Source organism: Pyrus communis, chromosome 10, assembly GCF_041283825.1.
Source record: "Pyrus communis isolate YQ-2024b chromosome 10, ASM4128382v1, whole genome shotgun sequence".
In the NCBI taxonomy this organism is placed as follows: domain Eukaryota; kingdom Viridiplantae; phylum Streptophyta; class Magnoliopsida; order Rosales; family Rosaceae; genus Pyrus; species Pyrus communis.
In genome coordinates, this window is record NC_142574.1 from 12,637,609 (window position 1) to 12,655,298 (window position 17,690).

Below are 17,690 nucleotides of genomic sequence, written 5' to 3' on the forward strand. Positions count from 1 at the left end.
TTAGTAAAACCTTTGACTCTTACAAATTAGCATTAGTTAAAGACTCCTATGACTTAAAATGGGGGGTTTGAGTAATTTTGGAAAAGAAATAAAGACAGAAAGAAATAGGAAAAATTGGAACTATCTAAAAATAAACCTAAGACATGGAATAGGTTAGAAACGTTTTTAGGACATAAATCTAACTTCAAATGAGCATAGACCTTCCCCTAAACATTCCTGAATCAGTGATATGATCTTTTAACTTATCCCTTTCAAATGCACAACTAAGATGTTCACATATCTAGCATGGCATATAACTAGATTGTATGAATCCTTTCTTACTTTGCATGTTAGATGCATGGCATATACATAAAACTTGTATTTGTAGGTGCAACTTAGCGTGGCATATACTCAGATTTAGCACCTAGAAACTCATTAAGAATGAAGAGGATTATGAACATCACATGAACCCTAGAACTTGGCATTTATCCTAGAACTTCATGGAATCAATTTAAATGATTAGTTCTGAACCTAACCACATGTTGCTAATGAATGAAAGTAGATATGGCAGTCATCCTTATCATTCTCAACAGAAAGCAAACATAAACAAGGTAGCTAAACTTGAAAATATGTGCTTGAAATGATTGAAACAGAAAACCGATTCTAACTTGCAAATGAAATTGATAAACTAAATCTGCATCATAACATTAATTCAATCATGTCTAGAGCTTCAAAGCAGCCCTAAGTATCCATAAACTAAATTAAAAACATAACAGAATACATAAAAAGTTAGGAAAACTAGAACCTAGAAACTGCTCAAGGTTGAAGACTCCTACTCTCTCTAGATTCTCCTTTTTTTTTTCCTCATGTAGTGTATTTGTCTCCTATTGAAAGGCTTAGGACTTATCTAACATCTGGCACATTTACATCCTTGAATTGACTCTCATTTATAACTCATAACAATCAGCTTTTAGTATTGGAATAACTGAAAACTAGCTGTTATCATAATTTGTAACTGAAGAGCTCCTCTTTATTCTGTTATAACTTCTTGTCGAAACCTCCAAATCACAAGCTGTAAAGACCATCAGAAATAAGACTTCCATGGCTTTCCAATCATATATTGCCCATTTTCTAATTCGTTCTGAGCACTTTAGGGCAAAGCTCGCAAGTTGGCTGTTCTGCAAGGGCCTTTTCTGGAGGATCTTGGGCCACTTGTTACAATATTCAAAATAAGATGATTTCTTCAAGTCCTTACTTTCATCCTGAAATAATACAAACAACAAAATACCTTATGATGTATAGAGATTTTAAGTCAAAAACCTAAGTAAAAGAGGGCATATAAATATAACTTTATGCACTCAACAAATACCCCCAAACTTAGATTTTGCTAGTCCTCGAGCAAACCAAAACTAAAAGAAACAAAAGCAACACAAAGACAAACATAAGTTAATCTAAGACCAATTTTGTTGGTGAGACGAATGCATTTAGCTTATGCATCAAGCCTTTAAACCTTTAGGCATCCATAGTTGGAGGAGTTGTGTCTTCCAAGGGTTTAATAGTGACGGTACCCATAAACGTCTGAAACAACCTACAAAACAATGATTAGAGAAATTTTGAAACAAGATAATAAGAATCAAAGCTCAACTATGCCTCACATTCCTAACTTTGACTTTACCTTTCCAGCAATCAAGTCTACATGTTAGTGAGGTGCTCTAGCTCAAATTCAACATGTTACTATGTTACAAGCTCAAGCAAAGAAGATAAGATTCGTCTCAACTCTAATCTCACAGATTCACTCTTTCACTTGATTCTTAGGGCTTGCTCTCAACAAGTATATGTGAGTGAGGTTATGTAATGGAAAGCAAAATATTCTCACACATAATTCAATTAGAAACAAAAGAACTTTCTAGACAGATCTCATGAAATGAATCAAATACTAAGAATAGGATAATACTTACTAACACCCATGAATACATCTTCAAAGATCAGCTAAGTCTTTCATAAGGTTGTAATGTAAGGTTTTTAGGGTAGGTGAAAGGATGGATAAGGATTACTAGAACTTGAGGTTTTTAGGGTAGGTGAAAGGATGGATAAGGATTACTAGAACTTGAGATATACCAAAGTGTCTTCCTTGCAAAACCACCTCTTGAATTGATCTTCTTTTCTTTACTTGTTCTCAGCGTCCAGGACCTATGGATTAAGACATTGCATCTTCTTCTTTTTCTTTCTTTTTTCTTCTTAAAATGTTTTCTTTTTCCCTTTTTTTTTCTTTTCTCTTATTTTGCAATTCCAGCCCATGTTACCTTAGTACACACCACTTTCTTAGTTTAAAGCTTGAGCATTATATTTGTCTTCATCACTTTGGTATTCCCCAAGCTATAGGGAATGACTATTATGGGGGAAAATGAGTAGAGTTTAGTGTGGATGATGAAAGATATGGCTGTGCTTGCAATTCCAGATGGGTAATGTCTCACATAACAAAGGTAGGGAATTAGGCCATTTACTAGTTAAAACATGCACAGCCTAACATCGTCTCAATGAGTTCATTCATGGGTGATAATAAGCACAAGTGTCCACAAAAGAGAATAACTCTTAGTATTCAATCAAAAATGAATAATGAGATCATTTGAAATGAATTTGAAAGAAAAAGATCAAAGTAGAAACAGTTTAATCCCTCTAAAAGAAGCAAATAGGCACAAAATTTCACAAAAGGCAGTCTCCACTATCCTTCTTCTAAGGCTTGAACTAGTAACTTTTCACATGTATTCTTAGAACTGAGAGCAGTGGTATTATGTAGCAGATAATACAACTTTCAAAGCATAGCCAAAGTTATGATTGCAAGACTAAGTTAAACATGTACATTCCCATTATTTAATTGCAAATAGCTCTAATCATGACTCAAAAAGACTAAAAATTCAATACCACACACCCCCAAACCTAAACAAAGCATTGTCCTCAATGATTACAAATGAATGCAATGCAAAGTATGGCAAAGAATGGCATAGTATAAATACTAACAGAAAACAAAAACAAAATAAAGGATAAAAAAAAAAAAAAAAAAACCTAGTTGGGTTGCCTCCCAACAAGCGCTTTATTTTATGTCTAGGCAAGACATAATGTGAAGGTTAAGTGGCTAATAGTGGTGGTTGATTGAGAGTCTCAGTGACCTCAGGAGTTGGTTTAGAAGCATCGTAGTATGGCTTAAGACGATGGTCATTCACTTTGAAAGTGTTCCCTATCTGGATGTTTTGAATGTCCACTGCACCATGAGGATAAACATTAGTGACAAGAAATGGATCATACCAACGAGAACAAAACTACCAGGGAAGAGCCTAAGGCGTGAATTGAATAAAAGAACTTTCTGCCCAATCTCAAACGATTTCCTATGAATTACTTTGTCATGATATGCTTTGGTCCTGTCTTTGTAAATTCGAGAGATTCCATATGCGTTATTCCTTAACTCACCAAGCTCACTGAGTTGAACACTCCTCAAATGGCCTGCCTCATTTAGATCAAAATTGAGCCACTTTATTGCCCAATATGCTCTATATTCCAGCTCCACGGGAAGATGGCAAGGCTTTCCATAGACAAGTCGGAAATGTGACATGCCTATGAGAGTTTTATATGCTATTCTATAAGCCCATAATGCATAATGTAAGCACAGTGACCAATCTTTTCAAGTAGGGCCTATAGTCTTCTCAAGGATTTTTTTGAATTCACGGTTAAAGATTTCAGCTTATTCGCTTGTTTGAGGGTGGTATAGTGTGGAAACCTTGTGCGTGACTCCATAGCGTTTTAGTAAAACCTCAAATGATCAGTTGCAAAAGTGTGTACCTCCATCATTGACTATAGCTCTAGGAGTTCCAAATCTAGCAAATATGTATTCTTTAAGGAAACTGAGAACAACTTTAGAGTCATTAGTCCTAATGGGGATTGCCTCAACCCACTTTGAAACATAATCAACAACAATCAATATGTATAAACAACCATGAGAATTAGGAAAAGGTCCCATGAAATCAATGCCCCAAACATCAAAAATTTCAACAACTAGGATTGGGTTTAAGGGCATTTGATCACGAGAACCTAAGTTACCTATACGTTGGCAGTGATCACATGTGACAACAAACTTTTTTAAACAAGCTAGGCCAATAGAAACCACTTTGAAGAACTTTAAAAGATGTTTTCTTTGCTCCAAAATCAACTCCACAAGGTGAATCATGACAGAATTTTAAAATTGAATGAAATTCAGATTTAGGTACACACATTCTTATGATCAGGTCTGGGCAATATTTCCAAAAAATGGATCATCCCAAATGTAAGACTTAGCTTGTTTTACAAGCTTGTCTTTTTGGAATCGATTGAATGTGCTCGGGACCTGCTTAGTGGCCAAGTAATTGATAATGTCTACGAACCAATGATCTGCAATGTTAAGGGGATGGAGCTGCTCATCTTGGAAGTTTTCTTGTAATGGCAAGTGGTATTCTTCTTCATTAGATGAATGCACTAAAAGGCTAAGATGATCTGCCACAACATTTTTTGAAGCTTTCTTATCTCGAATCTCCACATCAAACTCTTGGAGTAAAAGCATCCAACGAATCAACTTTGGCTTGGCATCTTTTTTGGTAAGGAGATATTTCAATGCTACATGATCAGAATAGATAATCACTTTAGTACCAATTAGATAAGATCTAAACTTTTCTAGACCAAAAATAACAGCAAATAACTCATTTTCAGTTGTTGAATAATTAAGTTGTGCATCATTTAAAGTACGGCTAGCATAGTAAATGACATGGGGAAGCTTGTTCACACGCTGCCCTAAAATAGCTCATACTGCATAATTTGAGGCATCACACATAAGCTCAAATGGAATGCTCCAATCTGGTGGCATGATGATAGGGGCAGTAGTAAGGAGTTTTTTGAGCTTCTCAAAAGCTTCATGGAACTTGCTAATGAACTCAAATGGAGCATCTTTAGCCAACAAGTTGCATAAAGGTCGTGAAATCTAAGAAAAGTCCTTGATAAACCGATGATAAAATCCAGCATGTCCAAGAAAGGATCGGAGTTCCTTCACTGATGTAGGGGCTGCAACCTGTTCACTATGTCCACCTTGGCTTTGTCTACTTCAATCCCATAAGCAGAGATCACATGGCCTAAAACAATGCCTTGTTGCACCATGAAATGACACTTCTCCCAGTTAAGCACCAAATTGCATTCCCTACACCTTTGCAACACTAAAGAAAGATTGTGAAGACATACATTTAAAGAGTAACCAAATATAGAAAAATCATCCATAAAAACCTCAATGATGTCCCCAACCACGTCCGAGAATATGCTCATCACGCATCGCTGAAATGTTGTAGACGTGTTGCATAATCCAAATGGCATCTATCTATAGGCAAATGTGCCAAATGGGCACATGAATGTGGTTTTTTCTTGGTCCTCAAGGGCTGTCGCAATTTGGTTATATCCAGAATAACCGTCCAAAAAGCAATAATGGCTATGACCTACAAGACGTTCAAGCATTTGATTAATAAAAGGTAAAGGAAAATGATCCTTACGAGTTATTGCATTGAGCTTGCGACCCTCTAACATGTTTGTACTCTTGTTAGCACCACGTCATCATGCTCATTCTTGACAACTGTGACACCAGATGTCTTAGGGACCACATGTATCGAACTTACCCATTTTGAGTCAGAAATTGGGTAAATAATTCCTGCATCTAGCAGCTTCAAAATCTCATTCTTCACCACCTCCTTCATAGGTGGATTTAGGCGTCTTTGAGCTTCTTTGGTTGGCTTTGCTCCATCCTCAAAAAGAATTCGGTGCATGCACTTTGTTGGGCTAATTCCTTTTATATCAGCTATTGGCCAACCAATAACTTTCTTATTCTCTCTTAAGAACTCTTACTAGCTTTTCTGTCTCAACATCACTTAAATTGGCATTTATAATAACAGGAAGAGTATTCTCATTACCAAGATAAGCATATTTAAGATGTTCAGGAATCGGTATGAGTTCTAACCTTGGAGCTTGAATCATAGAGGGAATTGACTTCTCTGTTGAGCTAGGAAGAGGCTCAAAACTTGGCCACCTTAAAGGCGTGTAAAATGGCATGGCTTCTAAGGCAGCAAGTATCTCAGTTCTTGCTTCATCATATGCATCTTCCTCACTTTCAGTTAAAGTGAGTGCTCTCTCTAGTGGATAATCCCAACCTTGTGTTTCAACTGGTGCCTGCAATGTTAGGCTTAAATCAATAGAATTACATTCATGAATGTGACTAGGGTACCTCATAGCTTCAAGAATTTGAAAAGTTCTTGTTTCTCCTAGAACAGTCATGGTAAGCTTTCCGAAATGACAATCAATGATTGCACAAGCTATGGCTAAAAATGGTCGACCAAAGATGAGAGGAAGATGATTTGGTAGAGGGCTCTCCTCCATGTCCAAAATGTAAAAATCTGCTGGTAGAACTAGGTCACCATTATGGACAATCACACCTTCCACAATTCCTCGAGGATGAGTAAGAGAACGATCCACTAGTTGAATCATCATACGAGTTGGCTTGAGATCACCTAATTGAAGTGCTTCATAAATAGAATAAGGCATTAAGTTAATCGATGCACTAATTTGCCATGGAATGGTAGCTTCCAGGATCCTTCTCCTTTGGTGGCAACTTTCTTTGCAAAACTGATGACACTTTCTCACCAAATGCCACCACAGCATTGAGTTCCACCATCCTTTTATTTGTGCACAATTCCTTTATGAACCTCGAATAACCTGGAATATGCTTGATTGCCTTGAAAAAGGGAATAGCAATTTCTAGATTCTTGATTATCTCTAGAAACTCTTTCTCGAGGTGCTCCTTCTTTGAATTGACAAACCTGCGGGGGTAAGGCATAGGTGGAGTATATCCTTCCACCTTAGGATTAGAATTGAACTCACCAGGTTTAGATTTTACCTTTGGAACATTCAACTTGGCTGGAATGGTGCTCTCGTCATGAAGAGTTGATTTAGACTCCTTGTGATGTTGCTGGTAGTCTTCTTCTTCCTCTTCTTGGACAACCACAAGTTCATCAATTTGTTGAGGCTCCTTGGTGCTTTTAGGCTCCTTGGTGCTTTTAAGCTCCTTTCCACTCCTCAAAGTGATCGCATTCACCTGTGCATTGTTCAAATCTTTTGGATTTACAACAACTTGACTAGGAGGCTTACTTGGTTCTCTTTGGTTTATGACTGCTACAATCTGTCCAACCTGAGTTTCTAAGTTTGCAATTGAATGATCAGTCTTGTTCATGAAAGCTTGGGTTGAAACCTTGAGGTCTTGAGTGCTTTGATCTAAAGAACTCACTTGTCCAGTCAATGTACTCATGATGTCTTCAAGAGGCTTGCTTGGTGTAGCTTGGGGAGGTGGTAGATTTTACACATTGTTGTTGTTTCCCCATTTGAAATTAGGATGATTCCTCCATCCTGGGTTGTAAGTTGGAGTAAATGGATCATTTCTAGGTCTCTGATTTTCTTGAAATCCTCCTACCATGTTTGTTTTTTCATGAAACCCTTGCACTTGAGGACATGCCTCAGATGAATGTCCTTACATGGAACACACTTGACAAACAGCCACAACTTGCTTTTGGGATACAAGTTGCTTAACAAGGTTAGTTAATTTAGAAATTTGAGAATTATCATTAGAAGTACTAACCTCATAAAACTTCTTGGTTTGTCAATTTTTGAAACTAAATTGCTTCATATTTGAAGCAATGTCCTCAAACATGGTCTTGGCTTGATCAGCCATCTTGTTCATTAAACTACTAGTAGTAGCATCCACCATCATACGATCAAAATCAAGCAATCCTTCATAGAAATATTGCATGAACAATTATTGTTCCAAGTTGTGATGAGGGCAAGAATGCAACAGAGTTTTGAAACAGTCCCAATACTCATGGAACAACTCTTTATCATTTTGCACAATTGACATGATTTTGCGCCAAAGCTTGTTAGTGCGTTGAGGTGGGAAAAATTGTTGCTGAAACTTTGAAGCTAGCACATCCCAAGTTTCAATGGATCCAGATGGAATAGTGTGAAGCCATGCCTTACCCTTCTCCCTTAATGAAAAGGGAAAGAGCCTAAGATGTATCTCTTGAAGGGTCATGCCTTGGATCTTAATGGTATTACACACCTTTACAAACTCCTTGATATGCAAATGGGGATCCTCACCTGCCAAACCATTAAATTTAGGTAAAAGATGAATCATACCTGATTTGAGTTCAGAGTTCTCCATGGTGGTATCAGGATAATGAATGCATGAAGATTCCTCACTGATCTTGGGAATCGCATACTCCTTCAAAGCACGATTAGCCTTGTTATCATTGTTGTAGTTGTTGTTTGCCATAGCCATCTCATCTTCTTCTAATTTAGCCTTAAGTGAGGATAAGGCTGACTTAGGTGTATGTGATTCTGAGTGGCAAGAAGAACTTGGCAAAGATTGAGTTTTGAGAATCCTCACAGGTTTGAGTGTACACCTTTTACCCGAACTTGGTTGAACCACCCTTTGTAGCTGCTCGAAATCAATGGGCTGCTTGAATGGATTGAAAAACATACAACTAAAAACAAAATAAATTAAGTTAGTATGCAAAACTAAAAGGAATTACAAAGTTGTTTAAACGCAGTCATGGCAACGGCTCCATTTTGTTGAAGTTCCTTTCGAGTGCAAATATAAGGATAGTATAGCGGCACAAGTAAGGATGTCGAACCACAGAGACTGAGAAACAACTTAGTAAAACCCTTGACTCTTACAAATTAGCATTAGTTAAAGACTCATATGACTTAAAATTGGGGGTTTGAGTAATTTTGGAAAAGAAATAAAGACAGAAAGAAAAAGGAAAAATTAGAACTATCTAAAAATAAACCTAAGACATGGAATAGGTTAGAAACGTTTTTAGGACATAAATCTGACTTGAAATGAGTACATGCCTTCCCCTAAACATTCCTGAATCAGTGATATGATCTTTTAACTTATCCCTTTCAAATGCACAACTAAGATGTTCACATATCTAGCATGGCATATAACTAGATTGTATGAATCCTCTCTTACTTTGCATGTTAGATGCATGGCATATACATAAAACTTGTATTTGTAGGTGCAACCTAGCATGGCATATACTCAGATTTAGCACCTAGAAACTCATTAAGAACGAAGAGGATTATGAACATCACATGAACCCTAGAACATGACATTTATCCTAGAACTTCATGGAATCAATTTACATGATTAGTTATGAACCTAACCACATGTTGCTAATGAATGAAAGAAGATATGGCAGTCGTCCTTGTCATTCTCAATAGAAAGCAAACATAAACAAGGTAGCTAAGCTTGAAAATATGTGCTTGAAATGATTGAAACAGAAAACTGATTCTAGCTTGCAAATGAAATTGATAAACTAAATCTGCATCACAACATTAATTCAATCATGTCTAGGGCTTCAAAGCAGCTCTAAGTATCTGTAAACTAAATTAAAAACATAACTAAATATATAAAAAATTAGGAAAGCAAGAACCTAGAAACTGCTTAAGGCTGAAGACTCTTGCTCTCTCCAGATTCTCCTCTTTTTTCTTTTTTTTTTCCTCATGTAGCGTATTTGTCTCCTATTAAATGGCTTAGGACTTATCTAACATCTGACACATTTACATCCTTAAATTGACTCTCATTTATAACTCATAACAACCAGCTTTTAGTATTGGAGTAACTGGAAACTAGCTGTTATTAGAATTTGTAACTGAACAGCTCATCTTTATTCCATTATAACTTCTTGTCGAAACCTCCAAATCACAAACTGTAAAGGCCATCAAAAAGAAGACTTCCACGAATTTCCAACCATGTATGGCCCATTTTCTAATTCGTTATGAGCACTTAAGGGAAAAGCTCGCAAGTTGGCTGTTCTGTAAGGGCCTTTTCTGGAGGATCTTGGGCCACTTGTTACAATATTCAAAATAAGATGATTTCTTTAAGTCCTTACTTTCATCCTGAAATACAGTGCAAACAACAAAAGACCTTGTGATGCATAGAGATTTTAAGTAAAAAACCTAAGTAAAAAAGGGCATATAAATATAACTTTATGCACTCAACAAAAGGGCATGTACATATAAGGCCAGGGACCAACCCTTACCTCGCTGATGTGGGATGCTATAATCCACCCCTCCTTAGGGAGATCGACGTCCTTGTCGGCGCATCCGAACGGACAGTGAGTCTGGCTTTGATACCAAATTGTCACATCCCGACTCGCCGTAGCATGATATTGTCCGCTTTAGGCCACGCCTTCACTAATTTGTTCTTGGGTAAGAGAATCTCACTACCCAAAACGTGTCATGCTAGGAAGAGAAAGGCATGTACATATAAGGCCAGGGACCAACACTCACCTAGCTGATGTGGGATACTACAGGAGACATATATTTGCTAGTCATGTTTGGAAGTGACTTTAGAATGTCTGAAATTTGCTGTGGTGAAAGTGTTTTGGGTTCCGAAAGCACTACAAGTGCATTTTGGAAGAAGCTCATTAATGCGCTTTTTGTAGGAGTAGTTCAAAATGTTTTTTTTAGGATTCACTTGCATTTTTGTTAATGTTTGGTTCCATAATTTCTTCGAAGTATTTTCAATCATTTAAAAACCACATCCGAACACATATTGGTACATATCAAATGCTCTATGTTAATTCACATCTATGTTGGTCCTAGTAATGCATCTAATGTAGAACCCTAAATTATTTGCAGAAGAGATATATTCTGCATAGGTGTTTGCCTTTCTTTGCATGAACATATTTTTGGGGTCAACACCAAAATTCGATGGGAAGAAAACCATCTCGTTGGGGTCACAGTCACCCATTGACCCCACCTTCCCTCCGCTAATTATTAAAACCATTGTTGCCTTTAAAAATTGCTGTTTGGAGACTATTGCTTTTAAAATAAAAATAAGCATGATATTATATTTTTTACCAAATTTTTTATACTTAACTTTAAACTGAAGCTGTTTTTGGTAATAAAAAAACATATATCAAATGGGGTCAATGGTACAACACTGGTAATATCTTTCCCAGCTTACCACACCCAATCGAAGGCAATCTGAGCAAAGAAGCTTTCTTGAGGAATAAACAAAATATGGTGTGAGAGAGGCTCGAACTCTCGACTCAGGATTAATCAGAAGCTATAAGACCTATGCGCTAGCCAACTGCGCCACCACCCCTAGGATGTTAGTTGTCCACCTCTTATTTTTATAACTTACTTAGAAAATTATATTAACTTTAAATTATGCTTTGTATGCTTTAAATTTAGGGAACTTTTACAAAAAACTCCCGGTACTATTTACTTTAACGAAAAACCACATTTTTATACTAAAAAGTCAATCTTGGTACTATTCACTTTACCCTTTATTTTATTTTTATCGTTAAAACTTAAAGTTTTCAAGCCATTTTCATTATTTTCCTTTAAATTTAATCACGTCAATCACCGTGTCATAGATTTTAACGAATGAGGATTCTCTTCGGATCCTCTTATCCTCAAGTCGTGCAGTCATAAATTATTTTAAATACTTTTATTTTAAATTAAATATGAATAGTAATTGACGAGAACTGGTCGCACAATATATGATGAAAGGACACGATTTGAGGATCCCCAATATCCTCTTGGATTTTAATGTGATTGGTGATGTGAGCTGTTTTGGGGGAGATTTTCAATGTGTTCGGAAGACTATGTGATACATCATGTGTCATTGTATAAGTGGTAAGATATTTGTATTATAAATTAATAATTTTGTTTTCCGTTTGAAATATATATATATATATATATATATTTTAGAACAAAACGATACTTTCTATACTAAGGAGTGGAGGAGTGGGGTAAGTTTCATAATGAGTTTGCAATAATGTGGCTTAAATTCGCTTTTGGTGAAAATCTAAAACCTCTCACTCACCAATGAAGATAAGTACCACTAAAACGTAGTACTAAGTGGCTAAAATTAACAACTTAAAAAATTAAAAGTTTATCCTATTTATATAATTACAGATGATGTTGTGTTCGGGGCACAATGCAATGTTTCTCAAAGGCCCGCTGAGCGGCACAGTATCCCTTGGTCACACGGAGCAGGGGCAATACAGAACATAAAATACACCCCCGGCTAAGCACACCCATCGCCACCTATCCCACCACGACCCAAAAACCCACCCATCTTTCGTCATCTTTTGAAACCGGCCTCACCGGGGAACTATCGGCAATACCCAACGCGGACTCCGACCCACCCCTGACCTGACCCAACCCAACCTATGGAGATCACCCCGTCCCCGCCGCCGTCCGCTGACCGGGACGTCCCAACCGACACCGTCAAGACGTCGTCGTCTCAGGAGAACGAAGCGAGCGCGGCGGCGGTGACGGTCAAGTGCGACGATGAGGAAGAGGAGGAGGACGTGTGCCGGATCTGTAGAAACACGGGCGACGCCGATAACCCGCTGCAGTACCCGTGCGCTTGTAGCGGAAGCATCAAGTTTGTGCACCAGGATTGCCTCATGCAGTGGCTTAATCACAGCAATGCTCGCCAATGCGAGGTTCAACTCTCTCTCTCTCTCTCTCTCGCTGTCTCTATGTAATTGGATTTGTTGAATTTTGTGCATTTCGGTCTCGATTGGTGATTGAATTGGTGTTTGCAATCCCTCAAATTTTCAGATAAGAGTTTGGAATTGATTTGATTAGGGTTCTAGGGTTTATTTTACCCGTTTTGTTTGTGATATTGGTAAGAGAGGCTCAAAACGAAGTCGAGCTTTTCATTCAACTCTGAAATCATTTTCCTGTTAGTTCGTAAATGTGTTAGGGAGACCTTAACTCTGCCATATGATATGAGAACCACAAAATTATTGTATACTAGTGTGCATGGGAGTGCTCGCGTTTACTGGGTAGAAAACGAAAACAAGAGAGCAAAGATATATTCGAATTTTATTTAGGATTGTGTATGGTCATCTTGGTGGGAAGCAATGGTTTAGAGAAGAAAAACATATCATTGTGTTAATAAAATCTAGAAGTTAAACCCCAGCATCACCACACCTAAGTTTGAAAGGCAGAAATTGTTACGTGTTAATATCCTAACAGAGGAATGTGAACTTTATTGAGCTTATACCATTTATCTTGGACCTTAAATACTTTTTTATGCACCTAATCAAGATATATGCTTGGTTGGATTTCATTGGGATATCCAGCATTGTTGGTTCTTAATTTTTTTATGTTTTTTACATTGTCATTCAATTTGTGTTTAAGCGTAGTGGTGACTTTATGTTCTCGGGGACACTAATTACTTTACTTGCATTGCAGGTTTGCAAGCATGCGTTTTCCTTCTCTCCTGTATATGCTGAGAATGCCCCTGCAAGGCTTCCTTTTCAAGAGTTTGTAGTTGGGATGGCAATGAAAACTTGCCATGTTCTGCAATTCCTTCTGCGCCTTAGTTTTGTGCTTTCTGTTTGGCTTCTCATTATACCTTTTATCACATTTTGGATATGGCGGTTGGCTTTTGTGAGGAGTTTTGGTGAAGCCCAGAGATTATTCCTTAGTCATTTATCCACTACAGTCATCCTTACTGATTGTCTGCATGGGTTCCTACTTTCTGCTAGCATTGTGTTTATTTTTCTTGGGGCCACTTCTCTGAGGGATTACTTCAGGCATTTACGTGAGCTTGGAGGACAGGATGCTGACAGAGAAGATGAAGGGGAAAGAAATGGTGCCCATGCTGCAAGGAGAGCTCCTGGACAAGCTAACAGGAACTTTGTTGGTGATGTGAATGGGGAAGATGCTGGAGCACAGGGGATCGCCGGAGCAGGTCAAATGATTAGGAGGAATGCAGAAAATGTTGCTGCTCGGTGGGAGATGCAGGCAGCTCGTCTTGAAGCTCATGTGGAGCAGATGTTTGATGGTCTGGATGATGCTGATGGGGCCGAGGATGTACCGTTTGATGAGCTTGTCGGCATGCAGGGACCTGTATTTCATTTAGTTGAAAATGCATTCACTGTAAGTTTTTATTTTGGTCTTTTTCTCCTTTAAATTATGTTTTCTGATAGATAATGCTCTAATATTTCTATTTTTAGGTTCTCTCTCTCTCTTTTTATTTTTTTCTTGTTTTGTTTCTGATTTTTCTGGCAACTATAGCTTGTTTATGCATCTGTATTGTGCGTGTTATTTGGTTGAGGTCAACTTTCAGTGGTAGTTTCTCATTAGGACTTTATGTTGTATAAGGATATTTTATGTAATTTGTATTAATACATTGAATGATTTTAATTCTTTCTTCAGGTTCTGGCCAGCAATATGATATTCCTTGGTGTAGTAATCTTTGTGCCTTTCTCAATAGGTCGGATTATACTCTATCATTTGTTTTGGATTTTCTCCGCAGCTACTGGTCCAGTATTGTCAACAGTCATGCCACTTACAGAATCAGCCCTTTCCTTAGCAAATGTAACATTGAAGAATGCAGTAACAGCGGTAACGAATGTATCATCTGAAAGCCAACAAAGTGGTATGGTTGGACAGGTTGAAGAGATCCTGAAAGCGAACATGAGTGGACTAAATGAGGTTTCAAACAATGTAAGCTTACCACTATCAGCAGACTTCTTGAAAGGGGCAACACTTGGGACATCAAGGCTGTCTGATGTTACAACTCTTGCCGTTGGATACATGTTTGTGTTTTCCCTAGTGTTCTTCTACCTGGGCATTGTTGCTTTGATTCGGTACACTAGGGGTGAATCATTGACTATGGGAAGGTTCTATGGTATTGCTTCTATGGCAGAGACAATTTCATCTCTCTTCAGGCAGTTCCTGGCAGCAATGAGGCATTTGATGACTATGATTAAGGTTGCTTTTCTTCTAGTCATTGAACTGGGGGTATTTCCCTTGATGTGTGGATGGTGGCTAGATGTTTGTACTATAAGGATGTTCGGGAAGTCCATGTCTCACAGGGTTCAATTCTTCTCAGCTTCTCCCTTAGCCAGTTCATTGGTCCATTGGGTGGTTGGAATTATATACATGCTACAAATCAGCATATTTGTCAGTCTTCTTCGAGGGGTACTGTTCTTTGCCATCTTATGTTTTGGCTAATTTGCTTTTCAAACACCAAATTTCCATGTATCTTTTGTCCTATGTTCTGCCTGCAGGTTCTGCGTAATGGAGTTCTTTATTTCCTTAGAGATCCAGCTGATCCTAACTACAATCCATTCCGTGATCTTATTGATGATCCGGTGCACAAACATGCTCGCAGGGTCCTCTTATCTGTTGTGGTGTATGGGAGTTTAATTGTGATGCTGGTGTTTTTACCGGTTAAACTAGCTATGCGGATGGCACCTTCCATTTTCCCTCTTGACATCTCGTAAATTGACCCTCTGTGTTCCATTTTCACTTATTATGTTCCTGGTATCTTTTAATGTTCGCTAAGATGCATATTATTTTTCCCTATTGGCAGGGTGTCCGACCCGTTTACTGAAATTCCTGCGGACATGCTTCTTTTTCAAATATGCATTCCATTCGCCACTGAGCATTTCAAATTACGGACAACGATTAAATCCCTCCTCTGTTATTGGTTTACGGCAGTTGGCTGGGCTCTTGGTTTAACTGATTTCTTACTGCCCAGATCTGAGGACAATGGTGCACAGGAAAATGGAAATGCAGAGCCAGGAAGACAGGATAGAGTACAGGTTCAACTGGGGGTACAGGATCAGGCTTTGGTGGCACTTCCAGGTGCTGATGATCCAAATGGAGTTATTCTTGCATCAGGAGACTCAAATGTTGCAGAAGAGTATGATACAGATGAACAATCTGATCCTGAGTAAGTTTAGAGAATCCGTACAAATTGATACACGAGTGGATCGTGTCTTTTGCTATCACAGGGTTTTTTTTTTTTTTTTTTTTTTTTTTTTTCAAATTTTCTTGGGCTGCATTCCTACTTTCAGATAGAACATTCATAATGCAGATGTTTTTACTTCACAATTTGAAGTCACGACATTCCTCTTTTTCTATTCCCCGTTGCATTTTTGAACAGTATGTTGTGTTAGTTTATCATCTTAACTGGTTTTACATTTTTTGGTTACTAGTATCTCTTTCTTTCTTTTTTTTCAGAAGGTACAGCTTTGTGCTTCGCATTGTACTTTTGTTGGCGGTGGCTTGGATGACGTTACTTGTCTTCAACTCTGCCTTGATAGTCGTACCAACCTCACTTGGAAGGGCAATTTTCAATGTCATTCCTTTTCTCCCTATAACACATGGAATCAAGTGCAATGGTAATTTCCCTTCTAATTGTTATGTTTCTTACTTCTAAAATCAGAATGCTGAACCTTTTCCCATTTCTTGTCTTAGATTTGTATGCTTTCATCATTGGAAGCTACATAATATGGACTGCTGTAGCTGGAATTAGATATTCCATCGAGCATATTAGAACCAAAAGGGTTGCAGTTCTGTTGGGCCAGATCTGGAAGTGGTGTGCCATTGTTGTCAAGAGTTCTGCGCTTTTGTCAATATGGGTACAAATCATTTGGTTTTTATAAGTGGTGTTCTATATGAGGTTTGTATATGTTTTATGCTCTAATACCACTGTCTCGTGTTATGTTCCAGATTTTTGTCATTCCAGTATTGATTGGGCTGCTCTTTGAGCTTTTGGTGATCGTTCCAATGCGTGTGCCTGTTGATGAGAGCCCGGTATTCCTGCTTTACCAGGACTGGGCTTTAGGCCTTATTTTTCTCAAGATATGGACCAGACTGGTGAGTGGTCTTATAAATAATCATTAGCATATGTGTTTGGACTTCATTATGTTGGGGATTTTCTGTTCACAAAATACCGAGGTTTTTATTGCTGCTGCTTGTTACGTACTTCTGCAGGTTATGTTGGATCACATGATGCCACTGATGGATGAAACCTGGCGAGCAAAGTTTGCAAGGGTGAGGGAAGACGGGTTCTCCAGGCTGCAAGGTCTTTGGGTGCTTCGTGAAATCGTATTCCCAATCATTATAAAGTTGTTGACTGCCCTGTGCGTGCCTTATGTACTTGCCAGAGGGCTATTTCCTGTTCTCGGTTACCCATTAGTGGTGAACTCAGCAGTTTATCGGTTTGCCTGGCTGGGATGCCTTTGCTTTAGCCTGTTGTGCTTTTGCGCCAGGAGATTCCATGTCTGGTTCACAAACCTTCACAACTCAATACGTGACGACCGGTACCTAATTGGTCGAAGGCTTCATAACTTTGGGGAAGCCGTCGAAGAGAAGCAAAACGAAGCAGGGACATCCTCGGAAGTGCAGGACTCTAACTACGAGACCAACAGGTTAATCCGATACGATCGAGAAGTTGATATAGGACTCCGACTAAGGCGTGTTAACCAAGTCGATGACTAATTTTTTGGTAGTGGTTTTTGTACATCACCTCCGTGGGATGTGGATGGTAAGAAAGGGTATCCAAGTATGCTGTTATTAGAGTTGTCTTTGAGTTTGTGCATATAATAGCTCGTCTAAAATGGTAATTAGCGTACATGAATGCAAAATTGTCGATAAATATGCATTGCCGCTTGTTCCTTGCTCGGAAACTATAACACAATATAGCGAAAACTGATCCGACAAAACGAAGATGGCTGAATTCATGATTCACGTGAATGTCATACAAGTGTATTATGCTAACCATACAGAGACTTGTGTTAGTTTGTTCTCACGTATGTTTGTGTCACTGGCAT

General features: G+C 38.2%; 1 protein-coding gene and 1 non-coding gene across 3 annotated transcripts; one reads left to right on the forward strand and one right to left on the reverse strand.

Moving 5' to 3' along the window:
* Positions 1–11,116: 11,116 nt before the first annotated feature.
* On the reverse strand, positions 11,117–11,200 carry TRNAI-UAU (transfer RNA isoleucine (anticodon UAU)). Its single transcript is given in 2 exon segments — positions 11,117–11,151; positions 11,163–11,200. It is a non-coding gene; the product is annotated as a tRNA-Ile (tRNA).
* Positions 11,201–12,028: 828 nt separating this feature from the next.
* On the forward strand, positions 12,029–17,438 carry LOC137729194 (putative E3 ubiquitin ligase SUD1). 2 transcript variants are annotated; one of them, XM_088677829.1, is made up of 10 exons: positions 12,125–12,305; positions 12,339–12,554; positions 13,312–14,001; positions 14,281–15,048; positions 15,138–15,349; positions 15,443–15,805; positions 16,096–16,256; positions 16,333–16,496; positions 16,588–16,734; positions 16,852–17,438. In XM_088677829.1, the coding sequence occupies exons 1-10, from the start codon at positions 12,276–12,278 to the stop codon at positions 17,356–17,358; spliced, it is 3,258 nt and encodes a 1,085-aa protein (XP_088533955.1). In that variant the 5' UTR covers positions 12,125–12,275; the 3' UTR covers positions 17,359–17,438. The 2 variants fall into 2 exon arrangements, with proteins under 2 accessions (XP_068324151.1, XP_088533955.1); XM_068468050.2 differs by having other exon boundaries at positions 12,029–12,554.
* The last annotated feature ends 252 nt before the right edge of the window (positions 17,439–17,690 follow it).